This window comes from Cotesia typhae, unplaced genomic scaffold (genome assembly GCF_013202065.1).
Source record: "Cotesia typhae breed Kobodo isofemale line unplaced genomic scaffold, CoteBio_Ctyphae scaffold_13, whole genome shotgun sequence".
NCBI lineage: Eukaryota > Metazoa > Arthropoda > Insecta > Hymenoptera > Braconidae > Cotesia > Cotesia typhae.
In genome coordinates this window covers 17,981,192-17,996,705 of record NW_027423774.1, presented here as the reverse complement: position 1 = coordinate 17,996,705, position 15,514 = coordinate 17,981,192, and the positions used below count along the sequence as shown (strand labels likewise).

General features: G+C 30.3%; 1 protein-coding gene across 2 annotated transcripts in view; it reads left to right on the top strand.

Moving 5' to 3' along the window:
- The window catches only part of Alpha-man-iib (alpha-Mannosidase class II b), a 136,147-nt gene extending 121,627 nt beyond the window's left edge, over nucleotides 1–14,520 (top strand). For both annotated transcript variants that reach the window (XM_074255392.1, XM_074255390.1), the window contains one exon: nucleotides 8,628–14,520. In XM_074255392.1, the coding sequence (XP_074111493.1) occupies nucleotides 8,628–11,239 (2,612 nt within the window). In that variant the 3' untranslated portion in view covers nucleotides 11,240–14,520. The remainder of the gene's footprint in view (nucleotides 1–8,627) is intronic.
- Nucleotides 14,521–15,514: the final 994 nt, after the last annotated feature.

Below are 15,514 nucleotides of genomic sequence, written 5' to 3'. Positions count from 1 at the left end.
TATGTTTATTTTATTCTATTTTGTACGATTATATATGTTGCATGCTTTAACATTGAGGTGGCGCAAAAAAAAAACTACTTTTTTTTTCTTTTTTTTTTTTTTTGGTATAAAGCCTGAAATGATTATTTATGGCAACATTAAGCTACGTATGAGAATACAAAAGTATTTATTTATTTATTTTTTATTCTTTTTATTTTATTAAAGAGGTTCCGTAAAAAATTACTTTTCTTACAATATTCTTAAACTTTTAAATACGCGTACTTTAAAATGTTCTCTATTTGAATACATTTTTTTTTAATACCCCTTGCGGTGTTAATTTTCGAAATATTAGCAATTAAAAGTTGTACATCTAACATGTATTTCCTATTATGACCGTAGTTAGAGTGAACATTTTATTAAAAAAACAATCATATTTTTCTTAGAATTTTTTTGAAAAACTGCACAGAAAAAAAGAAAGTATTGAGTCAAGCGTAAATTTTCTTAAATCAAGAAAATCTTAAGGAAAATTGAAAATTTCTTGAACGAAATTAAATTTTTTCTTGCTCCAAAATAACTTTCGGTTTTCATTACAATTTTCTTGGTTCAAGAAATTTTTTTTTCTGTGTGAGAATATTTAATTGTACTTATTTAGGCAAAAATTTTTTTTAAAAAACTCCATTAAATGTTAATATCAATCCGAAAAATAATTTTTATTTTATATTATATTTATTTCATTAACTTTCTTGTTAGGAGACGATTCAGCGATAATGCGACATCTGTCGGAGATTTTCAACACTAGTTTTGATAAAAAATTTATTTATGAGCATATAAGAGCATATCAAAAAATTTTGTCATGGGTGTCCTTTATTATTTCCTTTTTTTTCTCTATCTCTATCTCTATCTTTATCTCTTTCTCTTTATTCCTATTCGAGCTACGTGACCTCGACTACTCTGAACTCTATACTACATTTGCTGGTACTCTGCTGCGGTGCATTGTCCAACGATAGTAATTCAACGAGACGTTCTAATTAGATTTCACCGCTTTGGTCGAGAGAACTCTCCAGTACTCGGTGATGCACTTCGCGAACAGTAGAATATCCTGAGAAAAGCCTCCGCTCCAGCCCTTTAATTTCGACAAATTTTCAATTCATACCGCAATAGAATTTTACTCTAAAACTAGACAACAATAACCATAACAATAAAAATAATAACAACAAGTACTAACAAACTCCAACAATAATTATCATAATGACAATGTTATTTAGCCTTTATTATAAATTCAATTATGATCATGAATAAAAGTTTTGGTAATTCGACTAATTTTATTAACTTACACAGTATAGGATTAAAATCACGTAAATGCGCATTTTTACTATAAAAAAAAAGAAATTATTTTCAGTACATTTAAATTTTCTCTCCCGTTAATTATTTTAACGATTTTCTTTTGTGCTGTTTGTTTTTCCTTCTGGTGGTTTTAACCGAACAATGGACCGCGGATCAGTTTTCCGCAAACATTACTCGACAGAATTACCGGGGCAGTAACATAAAATTTTAACAAATGTATATAGATTCAGATCCCATCCGCAGTTGGAGACCGCGTTGGCGGCGATCTAAAAAAATTTAAAACCCTAGGAAGAAAATAGAGTAAAAAAGCGAGAATGGAGGTAAAAAAGTACGTGCCGATTTGAAATTTATTGTCTCAGCGGACTGCCCATTCGAGAAAAATAGTGAGACCACTGTTTGCTTACTTTTTTACCCATACACATATACATTATATTTTTTTTTACTATTTTCTACCAGACATTGCTTTACTGGACCAAGTATTTTATTTTTACAACTTGAACAATTATAACTTTAAATGTCCAGAATAACATTCGATAGGTAATAAAGTGATAAGCGGAGCGAGGGGAAAATGAATAGATATTTGCATCGGAGCGAGATGGAATCCATGTTTCGGTAGGTGGTTAGGGCTCGACAGGTTGTAATCGGTCGCTATTTATCAGTAGTTCTCTCGAGGAATTTACCAAGTTAATTCAGAACTTGTGCTCATACTATACAAGTTACAAACACTCTATTCGATGGTTAGGTCCTTGAGTCTACTCAACTCGAGTTCTAGCGCACCCACACTGTTATATAAGCTAGTAGTAGTAGTTGTATGTTGCGACAGATAGAAAGCAGGAGCTACCAACTACCCTGTATTAGCTTGTAAGATGCAGATATGCCAGCCAGCTAATGCCGGTGGTACGGCTATTGCTATTACCGCTTTACATTACTTGGCATCAAACTTACAAGTACACGCAGATATTCCGTCGTTAACTTAAACCCCGTCGGAATTTCAATAGAACGCTTCGAATCTCAAATCAATCACTCAAGTGTCTGCACCGATTTCTCGTTGCAAAATAGTTTGATAAACCACTTGATTGTTATTGCTATTGCTTCACTATATATTTACTCGATCAATAAATAACTGAATAATTTGACATTTTAATTAAATAATAATAATAATAATTATGTACGATAGGTTTATTATCTTTTTTAACTGAGTATGATAGGTACTTTTAGTGAAATAATTTGGGTATTAAAGTGTACGTAGATGGATAATTACGCGACGGAGATTAAATAGTAGTAAAAGACGGCTTATAGCGATCATTTTACTGATAATGATGATGATCCTTTTAGGAATTTCTATTCCGCTTAATCTTTGTCACGATCGCTTGAAATCCCGCTGACATGCGAGACCACCATGAGATCGCGGTGCTGTCGACTTTGCTTCCCTGGGAAGAGATTCGGGCCCTGGAGGATAGAATGGATTAAACTATGTGTATGTATACGTGCGTCGATGTATAGATGTATATATTGTAATACAACAAGCGGAAAACCGCGAAAACTTATAAGCTGATGAGCTGTCGGGTATTGCGAGTGGATTAAGAGGCTTCTGATGTGGATGTGTTTTCAAAGTTTATGTCAAAATTGGAAGACGGCACATGCATACTAACCACTTTACAAACTATTTTATTTTGTTCGATATAAAACTTTGAAATTCATTGAAGATTATTATTATTATTATTATTATTATTATTTATTAATACTAATAATAATAAAAATAATCTATATTTTTAAGAGAATAAGCAAAATTTTGTAGGTAGTGTATTTATATGATAAAATGGGTTTTTATGAATAAATTTGGTATCTTTGGAAAAGTCTTGATCTGGAGTTGTGCCTTGTGAACTATTGACATTTTTAAAGATATAAGCTCATCCCGATGTTACACTCATCAAGACCTTTCATTTGAGTACCCACATCAATTTTTCATATATTTATATATCTATATATATAAAAATCAATTGCTGTGCGTTAGTCTCGCTAAAACTCAAAAACGGCTGGAGCGATTTTCAAAATATTTTTTTTGTTTTGTTCATTATAGTTCAGGGATGGTTTAGAAAAAAAAAATTTTGGAATTTTGGAATTGAAAAAAATTTCAGCTTAAAAAATAAAAAATTGTTAATTTTGTATCGAAATCGCTATTGTTACGCTTGAGCCTCAAGGTTGCAAGAGTATACAAAATTGTCCAATATGCAAGAAGATACGTACAAGTATACTTTGGGTATCTTTATATATATATATATATATATATATATATATATATATATATATATATATATATATATATATATATATATATATATATATATATATATATGTCGGAGATAATATCGAGCTGGGTTTTCCCAGAGATTGGAAATTCCCAATATTTTAGTTTGTCTGTTAATTTTAAGCAAAATCGTAAAGCATAGAATATTTAGATATTATTTATGATTTAAGCTAGTTATATTTTTTATGGTTATAACGATGGGCTTAAGTCCGGAGTGACAATGGTCACCAAACGTAGCCGAGGTCACAGGATAGAAGTAAAAAGTATATAGTTAGAAATATCGACAGACAATGAGGGCTGTCGAAATAATTTTTGAGTGAATAAGTACTTAGGGTACTTGGGAGAGTAGTTCTCGTTGAGCATTGATCAAGTAAGGATCGCATACATCCTGCTGACCCCGGATTCGTTCTCGGTCTTATTCCCAAAACGTCTTTAACTGTTATATCAATCGCAGTAGAATATTTGTAATTAAATTTATTATTTGTACGAGTTAGTGTACGTTATATTTTAAATCAAAGTCTTTATTATATTTGATTATTGTAAAAATAAATAAAGATGGCTGGTAATGATCCAAAGGACCCTAACGATGCCCGAACCACTCTTCCTCCGACATATATATATATATATATATATATATATATATATATATATATATATATATATATATATATATATATATATGTATGTATAAATGAAAAATATATAAAAATGCATGTGGGTACTCAAATGAAAGCTCTTAATGAGTCTAACATCGAAATGAGCTTATGTCTTTAAAAATATCAATAGTTAGGAAAATACAATGTAATTTAACAAAAGTAATTATTTAATGAAGCAAAATTTTATTTATTTATAGTTCAAAAGTCACGATAGTCACGTAGTGACTGCAAAGTTGCTAGTAATAATAATAATATCTAAATTTTTTTATGAACACTATAAAAAATTTTCTGAATGCAAAGTGGATAATTCTTCCAAATTCGAGTGAAAGACAATCCGAACTCCCAATTTTTTATAGTGTTCTTTCGCCACGTCTTCTGCATGTAATTATCTCTAATTTTATTTTACAATTAAAAAATATCTACAAAACTAATCCTAAACTTTTTGAATGGGTATTTTTGCCAGTGCCAAACACTTTTTTGTAATACCCTTATGATTAAAATATTTTTACAAAGCTACTGATTTTTATTTAGGTCATAATAGCTCAGTATATAAACAAGCTATAGGATTTTTCAATCAATCACTTTGATAAATTTTTTTAAAAATTATATCGTCATAATAATGTTAAAGTAACTTTAAAAATAATATAAAGATTAAAAATAAAAATTTCTGAAATTAGTTTTTGCAACTAACAATCGATTGATTTGATTGCATGATTATCAAATAAAATAAAATAATAACAACAAAATTTTAGTATTTAAATTAATCAACTATTCCATTGAAATATTGTTGTAATCATAATATAGATGATAATTATTATTTTATATTATTCCGGAAAATTTAATAAAATAAAGTTGATATTTTTTAGATAAGCCGCGACGGTCGAATGGGTTGATGTTCATTGATGAGAAACAGAGAGTGATATAGTGACTATACGTATAGTTTATAGTCTACAGTCTATAACGCGAGAATTTAAACTCAGTCCAGAGTGTAGCAGATATAGAGGCTGTTCGTTGAGCGCCGGATAATGGAACACATCTCTCGATCCGTGATAATTGGTTATCGATTGACAGCAAGCGCAAACCGTTTTCGATAATCCCCGAGACGCAGGCGGATGTATCAAACGGATCGGGGAAAAATTTCACAAGTGCGAATATACATATATTCATACACATACAGACAAGTTTTAGTCATGAGTATCCCCAGTATACAACTGCAGAAGAACAATCGCAGCTAGAAAATATTCTCTGTTGATTTATGTAAAAAATGAAAACAAAAAAGAATAAAAACAAAATGAATTTACCATTTAAAACGTAAAAGTTAGTGCTGGTACCATTTCATTCAGATGAATGTTTGATCCAATGATTTGTGGATCTGATACGCACGATCAGTTACACGTTATCTGCTTTGTGCTTTAATCAGGATCAAAAATTCAATTTCTGCGCTGTCTTTTTATTTTTTCCGATTGATGCTGTTATAATTAAATTCCACAGTCCAATTGTATTATTCAAATATTTAGTATTGGGTGTAAAATGTCAATTGAAATTCAACAGCAAGCCTGTTAATGCTGATTATTATTATCATGATCTACTTCACAGAAAAAAAGGTTCATTTGAGCCAAGAAAATATTTTTCTTCCTAATTATTTTCTTGAGCGGAAAAAAAATTTTTTTTTTTAACACAAGAAATTTCACTTATTACAACAAATTAATTTCCTTGCTTTGAGAAATACGTATCTTGATCCAAGAAAATTTATTTAAGTCAAGAAAATATTGTTGTTTTGAAAAAATTCAGCTTTTTGCTTCAAAAAAATTTTTTTATTGATAGAAGTAAATTTTCTTGCCTTGAGAAAATTTCTCTCTTGCTCCAAAAAATTAAATAACTTGATAATAAATTTTCATTAATATTTTTATTGACTAACTTGTCAAATGGGAAGATCAAATAATATTGAATCATTTTTTTTCATTCAATATTTATAATTGCACGCAAAAATAATGTAAAATGGATATCAAATATTAAAGAAAAAAATTTTTTCAGGGTGAGAAAATTTTTTTCTCAGCTAAAGTAGGTGGCGCTGCTTCCCTAAAGTATCTAAAAATCTTGATCAAGTATAAAAATTTATTGTATCAAGTATTTATGATAATTTGAATTAAGAATAAATTTCTTTCACGAAGAATAGAATTTCAAGAAAAATTTTTACTTCGGCCAACACAACTGCGGTCTTCCTTCAGGCAGCCGAAAATTTTCTTGAGCCAAGAATTTTTTTCTCTAATCAAGAAATTTTTTTTTCTGTGTTGGCATAGCGTGATCCAGTTAGTCTTTTCGAGCATAATAAAAATTTAATTTTGAGAAAGTTCCGTTTTAATTAAAGTTTCTGTAATCAAAGGTATTGATTCAATGCATATTGCTGCGAGCAATGCAATACTGATCGGAGAATCATTACTGTAGAAGTGGATCGCAATCTTGAAATACTGGCGATGGGCGTAAGTCGAGAAGGGAGTGGTAGGAAACGAGAATGGTTGATGGTCTTGTAATGAAACAATTATCATTCATGTCGGTTGTCCATTTCTGGTTTGCAAATGCATTGAGGCTTGATGTTTGATGTTTGATATTTGAATATGGCCCGGAAGAGCTGCTTCATTTTAAAAAGTATCAATTTTGCCCGCAATGGAGACCACTTAAAAAAGTTACTGTTTATAATGAGATAAAATGCGGCCAATTTTTTCTTATAATTCTGTTCAATTTTAAAGCAATAAAAATTAAATTATAATTTATTTTTAAACTGAACTCTTTTAACTTCAAAATTTTAGACTGAAAAAAAAATTAATTAAAATAACAAAAGTCTGACTGATTATTAAAAAGACATTTTTACAATTATGAAATAAATAAATCAACAAGAGATACTGCAAATATTTACATTTATTAATCAGTTAATTAATGTAAAACATTATTATTGAATAAAATTTATGAATCCAAACAGCCAGATGTTAATTATCGCAAGTTTGAATAACGTCAAAATTAATAATTACCTCGGTAATAAATCATAAATAAAATTTACCTCTACAATTATGATTTATCAGTTTGCGTAAATAGTCAACTGATCAACAAATAATTATCCACTCCGGGCAATGTTATATTTATACAATCAACGGATAGCTTCTCTTATTAACAATTTAAAAGCGATAACATCGTATCACATTACATCATAACACTTCTCATTATTTATTATTCCGCAAGGAAAAAAGATAATATGATAGTTAAATTTCTAATTAAATGTAGAATTATAATTATTACTGTGTTACATGCACTCTATTTATTTGTTTATTAAACAATAAACCCAACGGCTGAAACCGATAACAGGGATGCTTGTATAAACAATTACAAGTAATATAAATCTCGCCGTTTTGACGTCCAAAGAATTTATTTTAGAAAATTTCCAATTTTCATTGCTAAAAGTTCAAAAAAAATTTTTTTAAGCCAAAAAAATTATTTTATATTATTTCAATAAATTTTTACATTCTTAACATTGAACATTCTAAGGTAATTGAAAGAAAAAAAATTTTTCTTACGATATTAGAAATTTTTTTTTATATTAAGGGAGAGTCTTCTGGTTTGACGCCTCGATTTTTGAGCATTTTTTTGGGGTTTTTTTGTAATGACCAATCGAGAGATAGAACTTTGAACTTTTTACTATTTATTTATACATATTTCAAGAGTATACAGTTAAATTTTTAGCTAAAAACATTCAGTAGAATTGAAGTTATAGTGGTTTGAAGACACCCGCCTCGAAAAAAATTAACGCTTAATTCCTCTATGATATCAACGGTTTGGTTTGTCTGAAATAATAAAACCTGGCGAAGTTTTAATCTGTATACTTAAATACACCAAGTGGACTACGATTAAAAAAGAAAATTTTGAAAATTTCTATTTTTTTTTGTATCGAAAAATTGAAAAAAAAATTGAAATTCGGACTTTTTTTTTCGAAGTCTGTCAAACATCCAATTTTCAAAATTTTTTTAAATAATTTATTTCCCTTGTATAATATAGCATTTATTACCAGAAATATTTATTAATTCGATTGTATACAGCATTATTTAATTTGTTAATTAAGCTTTGACAAAAATTATCGATTCCGATCTTTCACTCTAACAGTCCAGAGGTTTTAAAAAATAATAATAAAAAATCGAGTATCTATTAATTTAAAGGTGAAAAAATGATTGATTAAAATAAAAAATAGCTTCTTTCTTTTGACATTGCAATAAAACAACCCTCCCTCCTAAAGCAAGCCACCACAAATCCATTATTGAACTCATCTAACAATGCTATTTAACTTCGACTTCCAGGTCACCAGTGGCTGAAATCCAACCTCGGAGTATCGCCACAATCTGGGTGGTCAGTGGATCCCTTCGGGCACGGAGGAGCTTTGCCGTATCTCCTGAAGGCTTCTGGAGTATCCGGGACCATAATCCAGCGAATCCACTATGCGTGGAAGCAGTGGTTCGCCAAAAAGCAGTACGGTGACTTTATCTGGCTGCAGCCATGGGATCAGATCGGAGCTTACGACATGCTGACTCACAATCAACCCTTTGACATCTACAACATAAAGCACTCGTGCGGTCCCCACCCCCACGTTTGTCTCAACTTCGACTTCAGGAAGATCCGGGGCGAGTACACTGAGTACTCCGTACGTGCTGTTGACATAACGCCCAATAATGTCAAACAGATGGCAGAACTCCTCCTCGAGCAATACTCGAGAACCGGATCCCTATTTTCCCACAACGTCGTTCTAATGCCACTCGGCGACGACTTCCGGTACGATCACCCAATTGAGTGGGACCAGCAGTACACCAATTACAAGATCCTAATCGACTATATAAACAGCCGCAAGGACGAGTACAACGCGGAAATAGTATTCGGAACTCCCAAAGATTACTTCCGCGAAATTGAAAAACGTATGCTCAAATTCCCCACTTTAAAAGGGGACTTTTTCGTCTACTCAGACATCTTTAGCGAGGGCAGGCCCGCCTACTGGAGCGGGTACTTCACCACCCGACCCTACATGAAGATCCTAGACCGCGAATTGGAGGCAAACTTGCGCTCCGCTGAAATTCTCTACACAGTAGCGTTGAACGTAGCCAGAAGAAGCGGCAATGACATTAAATTATACGAGACTTATTTCGAGAAATTAGTTAAAGCTCGCCGCAATCTCGGTCTCTTCCAGCACCACGACGCAATCACAGGAACCTCAAAGTCCTTCGTGATGAAGGACTACGCTTTAAAACTCTTCGAATCAATTTCCGACATGACCAATGTCCAGAGTTTCGCGATACAGTCGCTGACCGCAACCTCCTCCAAGAGCAATATCATCTACGTCCTGCCGGAAAGCGATCGCGATAGCTTTGAAAAGCTCCCTAAGAAGATACCCATAATGATAAACGGGCACGAGTCAAAGAAAGTTATCCTCTTTAATCCCTTGGCGCAACCAAGGCAAGAAGTTGTTAGTGTTAAAGTAAACTCTCCGAAAGTTCGCGTTCTGGATCCCTCGAAAAACCCGGTCCCGTACCAGATAGCGCCAGTTATGAATGCAACAAGTATCACTCATGATGTATACGTTCTGTTGTTCGTTGTGGACTTGAAGCCTTTGGCAATAGCGACTTACCACATCGAGCAGATCGATAAGGTCCCTACTGAGGCGCTGTCTACGGTTTACTGCAACAGATGCGGGAAGGACAACGTTTTTCCTATAAAATCGATGCCTTCCAGTGACATCCAGTTGGAGAACCACCGCATGAAGCTGCTGATCGATGGACAAACGGGACTTCTCAAGCGAGTTACCAAAAAGTCTACTGGGAAAGTTACGCAATGCACGATTCAGTTCGCGGCGTATACTTCTGCGCAGTTTCACAGCGGAGCTTATTTGTTCATGCCAGATCCGAATTTAAGAGACACTGACAAGGACATTTTGGAGGCTTATACGCCGCACCAGAAGATATACATCGTATCGAGTAGTTTGAGCTCCCGGTTGACTGTCGAGTATGGAAAATTGCTGACCCACCATGTCACTATTTTTCACCATGATGGTCCGCTGGCTGAAGCGATCCACATTAGAAACGTTGTTGACTTTGAAACTCCACCGAAAAACCGGGAAACGGAGATGTTCATGCGAATTCAGACGGATTTGGTTAATGGGGACCCACCCGAGTTCTACACGGACGTTAATGGCCACCAGATGCTGAAGCGGACCAAGATAGAGCGAATTGGAATCGAGGGTAACTACTACCCGATAACAACTATGGCTTACATTGAAGACAATACGCAGAGATTAACTCTGCTAGTGAACCACGCGCAAGGTGCAGCCGGTTATCAGCCCGGTTGGCTGGAAATTATGCTAGAGCGGAGAACTTTGTACGATGACTCTCGGGGCATGGGTGAGGGCTTGCTGGATAACCGTAAAACAGTCCTGAAACACTGGTTGCTTCTGGAGGATATCGTTGGAGACAAAGACGAATACTCGAAGCCCTCGTTGTTCGCTAATCATATTAGCAACTTTCTTAATTACCCTATAAATATATTTATTGTTGACAAAACAGAAAGTGATGTTACTATTAAGCCGGAGGTTAAGTTGATAAGTAAGAGTTTGCCCTGTGATTTGCATCTGCTTAATTTAAGGACTAATCACGATCAAAAGCTACCCCACTTTCCGGTCAGCAGCGCCCTGATGGTTCTTCATCGGCAGGGCTACAGTTGTTCAGTCGGGGCGGATATTACGCTTAAACACTGTCCGCTTACAGATAAACCTCATCCAGCGACGAGCTTTTATAAGTTGAATCGCACTAATATTACGCGCATGTCTCTTACGGGGACTTTTGTTAAAAAGTACTTGAAGGAAGGATTCAAGAGCATTAATCCGATGCCAATGGAGATTGAAACTTACAATGTACATTTTTTACAGTGACTGTGTAGCTAGTGTTGAATTGTTTTATATATAAAATTAGTGATTAGGTATAAATAATGTTTAAATAGCATTTACCTACTTTTGTTTATTTTAAATCGACATTATTTCTAAGGTATTGATGGATTAAGGGGGTATTCTGGTCTGGAAGCATGAATTTCAGGTCATTTTTTTAAGTGCCGTAAAAAAAAGGCAATCAATATTTTTACTTTCCATTATTTATGTTATTTATTAACATTATAAGAATACATTATTCGTTGGATAAATTAAAAAAATTGTTAATATTCTGAAAAAAAAATTTTTTTTTTTATTTTATTTAAAATATTAATTTACTTGTTTTTTTTTTTTTTTTTTTTTTTTTTTTTTTTTTTTTAAATTTAAATATTAGTTTTGCAATTTAGTGTTTTTTTTTATCACTTTCAAATATACTTCTAGACCAGAATACCCTCTTAAGGTAATACCTCCGCAAAAAGCATACTTCAAGAAACTTATAAAATTTTTTCTATCGAAAGATAAATATATTAATAATTCACTACAAAAATTGCAGATTTATTTACTGCACTGTTTTTGAGTAATTAATTTTCTAAATTGCATTTTTTACGTGTAGAGGTATAGAGAAATGATAAAGTTAGTATGAAATCTATTTGCGCCACTCGAGTGGTACGGAAATTAATTTAGTCGATATATAATAATTTTAATAATTTTTCTAATAAATAAATTGCTGCATAAAAAATAGGTAATTAGAAATTTGAATAAATTAAAATTGCAATTTTTTAAAAATAATTTTTAGCAACAAATTTTTTTGTTAAATAAAATTAGAAAATGGTCAAGTGACGGATAACTTAAATGTCATGAAATTTTTATGGGTGAAAAAAATTCTATAAGTTTTTTGAAGTATGCTTTTCGCGGAAGTACTGCCTTAAGATAAATTTGTATTGTACATCGGAGATCGGAGCTGAAGACAATATTTTATGGAGGCGAATTTCGTGGTAATCTAGACCTATAAAATATTAATTTTTTAGTGATTTGATATGATAGATGAAAGTTTTTAATGTGACACAATGACAGACCATTTCTTACTACAAATAAGATACTTTTTAAACTTTATTGTATTTTCATATTTCCAATGGCCTTGACGCTCCATTTTACCTCGCATACATGTATTACGACTTACAATTTTCTTTTTTATTTATTTTTTTATCGAGAGTTAGATTAGCTGGTTTCACAAAACTTGTTTTGAGTATTATATTGATATATTAGTTATTTATGTATTGATGTGCTCTCTTGTGTATATGTATGTCTGGTAATTATTGATGTAATTGTAATGAGAGTAGTTATAATTATTATTCTCATAATTATAATTAATGTAAAATTGTGTTAAATTATTTATGATAGTGACGACGTTCACAATGTTCTTCCAAATCTTGCGTGGATGAGAAGGACCTTTTGTAAAGTGTATTTCAAAAGGATAATTATATATATAAATATAAAATTGTAAATATTAATATTATTAATTGAATCGAATGGTTATGAATTAATAGCGAAAAAATTTTTCCTGCAATTTAGAAGTAATTTTTTTTTATTTATTTATTGTGAAAAGATGAGATTGATATATTATTAAATTAAATATGAATTTTTATTTGGAAAAAATTTTTTTGAGAAAATGTGATGGTCAAATTTTTTTAATTGAAGATATTGAGATTTAAAATTTTTATGTTTGTTGAAAATTTTAAAGTTGATACTACAGCGTTCGCTGTAAATGTTTGAAGTAAAAAAATATCAAAAAAAAATTTTTTAAACGTCCTTATGGCTCCCAGGGCCTACTTTGAAGGCCATAAAGGCGTATAATAAAAATTCTATTATTTTTTCTAAGTCCAAAAAAATTTTTAATTAGAAAAAAAAATTTTTTTTGCATTTCTGCGCATTTCATATAAAAATACGTTGGTTCTCAGAAAAAAATTTTTTTTCGGGAATTAACGTATTTTTGTATGAAACGTGTAGAAAAGCAAAAAAAAATTGTCTTCAAACTAAAAATTTTTTTGGACTTGGAAAAAAAAAAACAGAATTTTTATTATACGCCCTTATAGTTCCTGGTTACACCTTAAAAATTGATTTTTTGAAAATTTCACTCTGATTGTGTCCTTTAAAGAGAGATTTTTTTTTATTTTTATGATAGTATAATTTTAATACTATTATTTTTCATACAAATTAATTAAAATTTTACCAAAATAATTTAATATTTCTCATTTTTTCAATTAACCGAAAACAAATATGTATTTTGTGAAAATTAAAATAAAGGATCAAAATTGTAATGAAATAATGAGCAATAGTAATAACAATATATAAAATAAATTCACAAAAATAAAGATTAAAAAAAAAAAAACATTAAAATACTTGCATTTAAAAATGATATAAAATATTTCTCATCTTTTCAAATTTAAAAATCCGCATAATTTGAAACTTTTTTTTTTATTTATTAAAAAAAAAAAAAAAAAAAATTACAAGCGATAATCAAATAAAATAAAATTACTGAAAATAAACTTACTGTTGGTATAAATGAAATACTGAGCGAACAAATATGACAATTTTCAATTAGTAACATTGATATATAAAAATAAAACTAAAAGTACGCAAATATATATATCTACATATAAATGCGTTTATTCAATGAACATGGTCATCGAGAGTTATCAAAGATATAGGACTCTTTGACATAAAAATTAATTGGATCATCGCGGAGTGTGTAAACGAGTATATTGTACATGAAAAAAAAGGAACGAGTCAAAAATAAAATCATAAATGTAGCTCGTGAAACACATGAACTGAAACTAAAAAGTTATGAACTACCCAGCCGAAAGATAGTGTCTACTGTAGCTCGAATTGAACATTGATTTGAATCATCGGTGATATATTTCACAAACTTTATTAACGGGATTTTATTTACATCATTCCCTATCGCACTTTACTGTCGATTTGTGTTTATATTTATTACTAGTATCATGCAAAAGAATTTTTTTTATTTTTGAGAGTTAAGTGAATCATCAAACTGGCGCGAGCGCTTTCTACTAGAACGATCTTTGTAATAATGTATTATAAATGAAATTTCTATGCTCTTTAGGGGGACAAATAATATAAGTAAAAATGAAAGAAAATAAATAAAAAGTCTGAACGATAGAATGAATCACAGAAATATATTAATAGTTATAAATTATATAAAAATATATAATGTAAACTTGATATGAGGGTGAAGAGAAATGTTATATATAAATAAATTATAAATATAAATAAAAAAAAAAAAATATATATATATATATATATATATATATATATATATATATATATATATATATATATATATATATATATATATATATATATATATTTCTAACTGTTTGCGACTTTTTCATCGCAGACAGTCAATAAGTTAAAATTATAAAACAATATTCCTTACGTTACGATGTAACATCATATTTATTGAATAAAGATACCAAGTCGTATTTTACAATAATTTAATTCTACTATTTATTTATTTTTATTATAGTCTGTAAGAAATTGTTTTTATTCATTTAAATGATTAAATGACGGAGTTGTTTTAAATGTACCCTGTTAAAAATATTCGTAAATTTATAGTCACTTTTTAGTATACAAAGATATTTTAAAATTAAATATCCAGTATACGAAAGAAATTAATTTATGCATGGGTAATATTACGGTATTGCCGTGTAAATTTAAAATCTATTTATTGTTTATTAATCTTTATATGCATATCCTTCAAAAATTTACTTATTATATATTTGACAACAGAATGGTGAAATTACAATAGAAAAACACGCTGAAATAAAATACCGAATTTTATTTAAAAAAAAAATTTGTGAATTAAATTTGTGAAGCAAGAAGTTGTCAATTTTTAATTAAAAACTTTATTTTACATCAAAATTAAATTTAATGAGTAATATTACTTTTATGGCAAAAAAATAAATTTATTATTGATAAAAATTGACTTAGGAAAATAAAAAAACTGTGGTGTTTTTAAGTTTCAAGTATCATCAAGTTCACAAAGGGTAATTAAAAATTTTCATATCCCAAACGACAGAAGTTCTTGAAAACAATTATTATCTGAAATTAACTAGACAGAAACATGCAATTTAGAAGCATTAGATTTATCGATTATTATCGTCACGTAACAATTAATGTCACGAGAGATATTATTAACTCGAACCTGATGTAATAGTCAATGGAGTAATTATTATTTCACAACGGGTTGTCATCAGTTTAGAG